General features: G+C 42.8%; 2 protein-coding genes across 2 annotated transcripts; one reads left to right on the top strand and one right to left on the bottom strand.

Moving 5' to 3' along the window:
- Window positions 1–53: 53 nt before the first annotated feature.
- LOC139366383 (c-Myc-binding protein-like) lies at window positions 54–4,811 on the top strand. Its single transcript, XM_071103820.1, has 5 exons — window positions 54–182; window positions 2,752–2,824; window positions 2,919–2,967; window positions 3,285–3,414; window positions 3,527–4,811. Exons 1-5 carry the CDS (start codon window positions 168–170, stop codon window positions 3,569–3,571), a joined length of 312 nt encoding a protein of 103 aa, XP_070959921.1. The 5' UTR covers window positions 54–167; the 3' UTR covers window positions 3,572–4,811.
- LOC139366379 (gap junction alpha-9 protein-like) lies at window positions 4,790–6,280 on the bottom strand. Its single transcript, XM_071103808.1, has one exon. The coding sequence runs from the start codon at window positions 6,278–6,280 to the stop codon at window positions 4,790–4,792; it is 1,491 nt and encodes a 496-aa protein (XP_070959909.1).
- Window positions 6,281–7,535: the final 1,255 nt, after the last annotated feature.

Here is a 7,535-nt window from a genome sequence, read left to right as displayed (position 1 = left end):
CAGAAAGTATTTCAATAAACTACACTGCGCATGCTCTAAACCCGAGCGTGCTTGTGTTGACGTCAAGGCTAACAGGGAAAACTGTCTGTTGCAGGCAGTGAGAGTCGTAAGAACCTCAGTTAGCAGTAAAACCTCAGTTAGCAGTAAAGTTTAACGTTAACTTCATAATGGCACACTACAGAGTAAGTGGACTGCATAATAATGTTTTACATTGGCGTGAGTAACGATGTAGTGTGTAAAATACAACAATGGCATTGTAAAACAACCAGGAGAGCTTAAAGTTTTCCCATGCGTTAGTGTGCTAATTTAGCCTTTTACACATTTGCTAGGTAGCGGACTAAACTCCAATCCATGGTGAAGGAATTTTCTGATTAATTTCACCAACTGAGTGGAGCCGAGACCAGGCTTTGTGGAATGTAGTCTCAACTACATCGATTCGCTCAAGATTAACACTTTAAAAAATAATAATTATGAAACGCCCACCTTGTACCAATGACTTTCTTTGTGTGCTAAAATCATACTTTTCCAATAAACGGTAATCAAATACCACAGGTACAGTCAGTTTCCAAACCCAGAGTCACAACATCGCGAGACTTCAAAGAAAGCTTGCGAAACAGACCAAACCGGGCAGGTTTGGGATGTAAAATGAGATGAGTGAAAATGTTTTCCGTAGTTAATTTTCTTGAAATCTAAAGGCACAAGCTAGATTCGAGCCAATATCTTAAGTAGTTGAACATGTTATTAGTCCAATTTCGTGAAAGTCACAAACTGGCACGTTTTAATTTTCGTCAAAAACAACTTTATATCAAAGGACTGCCTTTGGGTTGATGGGCTGCACATGCGCAGTTCAGCGTGAGACGACCGTTCGATCCGACAACGTATTTCTACGCATGCGCCAACGTCACCATGAAGTCGCCTACAGTGTGATGGAGATTTCAATTGACGGAGCAGTTTTAGCTTATCTTCATATTGTACTGCCTTTGGGGTAATATTGATACAACCACGGAATGTTTCCTTGTTGAGATTCATTTAGCACATGCGCATTTGCGATGAGTTGCCATCTTAGAGCAATGAGCAAACAGTCGTTTGTTGTATTTGAACGAACGTATATTGAAAAGTATGGATTTAAAGCAAACAAAGCCACGCTAACATGAGTACAAGTTTTATAATTTAAAGTATTGACCTTGGGCGAATCGATGTAGTCTGAGCTAGATTACCACAAAGCCTGTTCTCGGCGACACTCAGTTGGTGAAGTTAATCAGAAACAAACGTCACCATGGAGTTTAGTCCATTACTGGCTCGCTAACTTAACCTGTAGCTAGATAGTTTATTACCGAGGTACAATACTCAGTTTGGATGTTTTTTTTTCTTCTTCAGTACACAGTAAGGAAGGCTATAATATTTATAGCAATCATACTAGTCCCATTTAAGCTTGAATTAGGTTCCTTGGTGGAATCATTGATTAGAAATTACTGGACAGGTGAAAGCTGTGGTGTGGTGAAGCCCTTGAGTTCACCTGTTCAATCATGTTTTATTAACAGTGATTACATCAAGGGAGGTATGAATGCACAGGGTCTTGTTCCTTCCCTTTCTTGGGCAAAATGGTGCCAGCAAACATCTAGCAGCATCATGGATGAACTAGCTAATTACGGAACCCTGAATAAATTGTAAAAAATCAAATCACATTTATTTGGTCACATACACATGGTAAGCAGATTAATGTGAGTGTAGCGAAATGATTGTGCTTCTAGTTCCGACGATACAGTAATATCTAACAAGTAATCTAACATTCACAACAAGTACCTCATACACACAAATGTAAAGGGATGAGTAGAATATGTACATATAAATATATGGATGAGTGATGGTGTGCAGCATAGGCAAGATGCTGTAGATGGTATAGAATACAGTATTTACATATAAGATTAGTAATGTAGGATATGTGAACATTATTAAAGTGGTGTTATTTAAAGTGACTAGTGATACCTTTATTAAGTCCATTTATTTAAGTGGCCAGAGATTTGAGTCTGTATGTTGGCAGCAGCCTCTCCATGTTAGTGATGGCTGTTTAACAGTCAGATGACCTTGAGATAGAAGCTGTTTTTCAGTCTCTTGGTCCCAGCTTTGATGCACCTGTACTGGCCTCGCCTTCTGGATGATAGCTGGGTGAACAGGCAGTGGCTCGTGTGGTTGTTGTCATTGATGATCTTTTTGGCCTTTCTGTGAAATCGGGTGCTGTAGGTGTCCTGGAGGGCAGGTAGTTTGCCCCTGGTGATGCGTTGTGCAGACTGCACTACCCTCTGGGGAGCCTTGCGGTTGAGGGCGGTGCAATTGCCGTACCAGGCAGTGATACAGCCCGACAGGATGCTCTCGATTGTGCATCTGTAAAATTTTGTTAGTGTTTTAGATGACAAGCCAAATTTCTTCAGCCTCCTGAGGTTGAAGAGGCACTGTTGCGCCTTCTTCACCACGCTGTCTGTGTGGTTGGACCATTTCAGTTTGTCAGTGATGTGTACGCAGAGGAACTTAACTTTCCACCTTCCTCAACTACTGTCCCGTCGATGTGGATAGGGGTGTGTTCCCTCTGCTGTTTCCTGTAGTCCACGATCATCTCCTTTGTTTTGTTGACATTGAGTGAGAGGTTATTTTCCTGACGCCACACTCCGAGGGCCCTCACCGCCTCCATATAGACCGTCTTGTTGTTAATCAGGTAATCAAGTATCATTTGTCTCAATGCCAATGTGTCTACAGGCTTCAGAGTCCAAACGAGAGCAGTTTCAAAGATACCTGGAGAAGGCTGGTGTCCTTGACAGCCTCACCAGTGGTGTGTTTATTTCAAATATTTCATTAACTTTAATTGTTAATTTTATTTGACCTACGCAAATTACGAAAACGGCTTGTGCCTTTCCTTATTACAGTGCTGGTGGCATTGTATGAAGAGACGGAGAAACCCAACAATGCGCTTGAGTATCCTTTTAAAAATGTTTGCTCTGTTTTTGTAATGAATATTTCCTACATAATGTAGACATGTATAGCTATGTTTTTGGAAGGTGATGAAACTTCACTGAGGCCCCTCCTCACATTCAGAGTCTGACCTTTCTGTTGCCTTTAGTGGTATAGCAACCCGACGTGCTCACACAGATGACAGAACAAGTGTTGACTGTCACAGCTCATGATGGGATGCTTTTATAAAATATAAAAATTACTCATTTTCAATGACAATAAGGTTGAGAATGAGTTGAATTCCTCCCTCAGCACACTGCAATTTCTTTAATATGATCCAGTTTCCTCAAGCAGCACTTGGGTGTGGCTGGCCAGGAGTCTGCAGACACTGAGGCACTCCAGCAGGACCTAAGAGACATGAGGCAGAGGTGTGAGCTGCTGGCCGAGGAGAACAAAGGACTCAAGAACAGGGTAGGCCTGCCTATGATTATTTTTCATTGAGTGTGAAGATCTGTACATGGTAGGCTTGAACTTTTCAAAACTAACAAAATAATTGAATCTCTGTTTTTACACACTTCCTTAGCTTCAACGCTATGAGCCTACACAAGAGGATGGAGCTGCCGACTAGGATGTGCCTCGGCTTTATTGAAGTAATTTTGTTAGAAACTCAGATTTTTATGGCAAGTCGAAGCCAACAACTGGAGGCAAAGGATTTTATTCACCTCTGTTCTTTTTTCTTTTTTTTTTGTATATTTGATATATTGAAATATAATAGCTTTTGTCCTTTGACTGTCTCCCCCTCATAAAAGCAAACCCCCTTTTTCTGCTTTCAGTGTACTTAACCTACTGTACACCAATGTTTTGTATCTAGTAAACAAACATTAACGTAATGGGTGTTTTCCTTTTTAATCACGTTCACATATTTGTTACAATATAGAAATCTTACCTCATGATATCACTTTTGTACTGTGTGCACACAGAGGCTCTGCTGGCATTACTTGAAATGCATAAGAAACTGAAATACCCCACAACCCTTAAAAGAAAAGCTGTGCCTAAAAGAACGTGGAGGGCCATTGTAACCGTCATACATGGTTTTACGATGATCGTATGGACATACAGTAGTTAATGCAAAATAAAAACCAAGATATACGCTTTTATAAATATGAAATTAGGTCATTCATTCATGCAATGTACATATACATAATTTAGTCTACATACTCTATTTTCAGTGGTCAAAAGCTACTTTGGCTGCGTTTAGACAGGCAGCCCAATTCTGATCTTTTTCCACTAATTGGTCTTTTGATCAATCAGATCTTTTCATATCAGATATTTTTCAGAGCTGATCTGATTGGTCAAAAGACCAATTAGAGAAACAAAATTCTGAATTGGGCTGCCATGAGGACATATTTTCATGGTTTCTCTCTAAACAATGGTGTTTAAAATTAACTGAAACCTACAGAAAGCATTAACGGTGTCACTGCTGTGTGATCTGTACTGTTCCAGTGTTTTTCTCTCTTAGCCACAACACATTTAAAAGCAGGTCAATATTCCCAATAGCTAGTCCCCACACCCAATGTTTGATCTACTGTGTCTTACGTCATCACAAAGCATGACGAAGGCTTTGAAGCTGGTGAATACAACAATAAACTACCACATAGAGATCAACAGAAACAGAGGTGACATCTTATAAAACACATCTATCCATTTTGCTGGACTACTGCAACAGATTTCCCTCCGAAGCAGTTCGCACAATGTCACAACTCATGTCATGTTCTTCGGATCCCTGTGTTTGAAATAAAGTATTTTTTTGTCTGAGGGACAAGGGATAAGGTTTTACTCTTAGCATTCAGACTTGTAAGTCTGTAGGAGCTCGCCTACTACTTGCGTTGCTTGTGGATGATGGTCGGCGATTGGAAGAGGGTGTTCTCGGACTGTGCTGTGACCCTGAACTTGAGTCCCCCAGTGAGTCTGGGGTGGAGGGACGCATTTTGGGTTCCGATTTCGACGCAGTCCGGGCTTGGTACCCACCACTGGCCTTAGCACCCCTATAAGAATCTGTGTCTGAGCTTTTGCCCTCCACCACTGTGGAACAATTTGAGGGAGCGTTGACCCTCCATGTTTTCCTTCCGGCGCCTACTAGCAATGTCGGGCAGGAGGAGGCATGAGATGCATCCCTTGGGCGCCTGGGAGAGTCTGGGCTCCCCCTCTTCTCTTCCTCGCTGTGAGGGGGAAGGTGTGCAGACTCCTCTGGCTCCTCCTGCTTTGGCGGGGTCACTGAGTCGCAGGGCGGTGAGCGGCTGTCACTGCTGGTGTTATTGGAGTTGGAGTTGTGCTCCGTCGGGCTATGTGCAGCATCTTTGAGTTCTTCCACGCTCCGTTTACCAGCCAGTTCACCCTGAACAGGGAGGAAGGCAGAGGGGTTGATAAGGGGGGGGTAGGTGTGACCCTCCTGGGCCCGCTCCAGTAGGAGGTTGTAGCCACTGGGCGCGGAGGCCATGGTGGGATTGCAGCCGGAGGAAGCAATGCCTGTCTGATGCACCACGGAGTCTTTCTTGGTTTTGCTTGAGTAGAAGTCGTCAAGCTCGTCTTGCAGGTGTGGATAGTAATCCAGGATGCCCTTCTTGACCTTCTTGTAGCCCAGGTGCATGATCTCCAAGATGTTTAGGAAGAGGGAGACTACAGCAATGCATTGCATAAAGACCATGAAGACACTCTTCTCTGTGGGCCGGGAAACGAAGCAGTCCACCGCGTTGGGACAAGGCTCACGCTCGCACTTGAAGAGAGGGGAGAGCTGGAAGCCATAGAGGATGTACTGGCCCGTTATAAAGCCTACCTCCACGGCGGAGCGGGTAATGATGTGGGCCACGTAGGTGCGCAGCAGGGACCCCGACAGCGGAGCCTTGTTGAGCTTGCCTTGCTCCAGCTGCCTCACCTCTCGCTCAATCGTTTTCCGAGCAGCCACCATGTCCACGTCCACCAGCTCTAGCTCGCGACGTAGCAGGACCTTCTTTTTCTGCCGCTCCTTCTCCAGGGCTCGGAGGCGGTAGAGAGCATGGCCCATGTACACCAGTGAGGGCGATGAGACAAAGATGACCTGAAGGACCCAGAAGCGGATGAGGGAGATGGGGAAAGCCAGGTCGTAGCAGACGTTCCGGCACCCGGGCTGCTCCGTGTTGCAGATGAAGTCGGCCTGCTCATCGTTCCACACGTCCTCGGCCGCCACACCCAACACCAGCATGCGGAAGATGAATAGAATGGTGAGCCAGATTTTTCCCACCATAGTGGAGTGGATATGCACCTCCTCCAATATCCCCCCTAGGAAATTCCAATCCCCCATCTTTACACGGGCATCGTTGTGTCTGTGAGTGGGAGGCAGAGAAAGGATCGAGGCAATTTTGTCATTTAAAGAGGCTATATGGAACTTTTGCCTTTTTTGGATGGTTCTTGAGCCCAAGGCCCCTCAATGGACAGAAATATTGCTCAGAAATTCTAATTGGACATAAAGGGGCATTCCTCCCCAATAATGAGCAAAAGCATTGTTTTTTTTGTGAAATACAACATTTATTCATATTAATATCTATATATAAAACATTCAACCAACTTTCAAGCCACAATTTGGTGTGTAACAATTAGCAACTGAACTTTCTTACACTAGTATCTTCAAAAATACATCATAAAAAGTACATGTAAATGTTATTTTCTATGCAGTTTGTTTTAAAACCTGTATTTCATTAACAAATACTCTATGAAAAATATATTATTCCACAGACTATTTTAATCCCACAAAGGTTGATTTACCAATTAAAATAATGCATCAGTCCTTTCATATCAATAAATACAATTTAAAACTAAACTTGGTTAAGTCATTGACATATAAATAATGAATTGTAACATACCTTTATCAGGGGAAAAAAAGGCTATGTACATCGAAGACAGATGTAAATTTACAATGAATATGGAGCATCACATATTTGTAAAGCAGATATCAAAATGTATGAATAAGCAAGCCGTCGATTATCATGTTTATTATTTGCCTCTCTTGCTCCTTTCAGTAGTCCTGTTTTGCCAAAAATAAAGCCATTCCCCTCGGTGATTTAACTTATAAACAATGAGAGAAATCAATGAGAGAGTCATTTCCATTTACCTTGCAGCAGGATGGACAGACTGCCGGTGATTTGAATCCCCACGGGTCATCCAGCCGCGATGAGGCCACCAAAAAGCTTTAAAAGAAAATCGTTTGTGCCCCCTCCACATCTGTCGATGCGCATCACCTGAACTTCTGTGACCCAAATTTTACCAGGGTTTCCAGTGCAGACAGTACACCACGTATGACTGAACAGTTGAGACAGCTGCCAGTGCCAGATTCTGGTCAGTCAGCGAGATAAAATCAATAATCAGAGTTCTACCAATACAGTACAAGATAAATCATAGCCACACAGCAATTGTTTCAGCCTATTCATGCTTGCCATTTATTGATTCAGGGTTATAGGTTAGTTAAATAATGTCCTTAATTAAAAAGAAACAGTGGAATTACTTGGTTAAAAAGATATTTGGCTTCTCCTAAAGGACTAGCTGAACTTAAATTTCAACAG

The sequence above is a fragment of the Oncorhynchus clarkii genome, chromosome 2 (assembly GCF_045791955.1).
Source record: "Oncorhynchus clarkii lewisi isolate Uvic-CL-2024 chromosome 2, UVic_Ocla_1.0, whole genome shotgun sequence".
In the NCBI taxonomy this organism is placed as follows: domain Eukaryota; kingdom Metazoa; phylum Chordata; class Actinopteri; order Salmoniformes; family Salmonidae; genus Oncorhynchus; species Oncorhynchus clarkii.
This window is presented reverse-complemented; position numbering and strand designations above follow the sequence as displayed.

Bases quoted from the DNA above. Each gene is read 5' to 3' on its own strand.
- LOC139366383 (XM_071103820.1), top strand. The intron at 2,825-2,918 runs GTGTGTTTATTT...TCCTTATTACAG, and splicing joins CCTTGACAGCCTCACCAGTG to TGCTGGTGGCATTGTATGAA. The intron at 3,415-3,526 runs GTAGGCCTGCCT...ACACTTCCTTAG, and splicing joins ACAAAGGACTCAAGAACAGG to CTTCAACGCTATGAGCCTAC.
- LOC139366379 (XM_071103808.1), bottom strand. From the start codon at position 6,280: ATGGGGGATTGGAATTTCCTAGGGGGGATATTGGAGGAGGTGCATATC.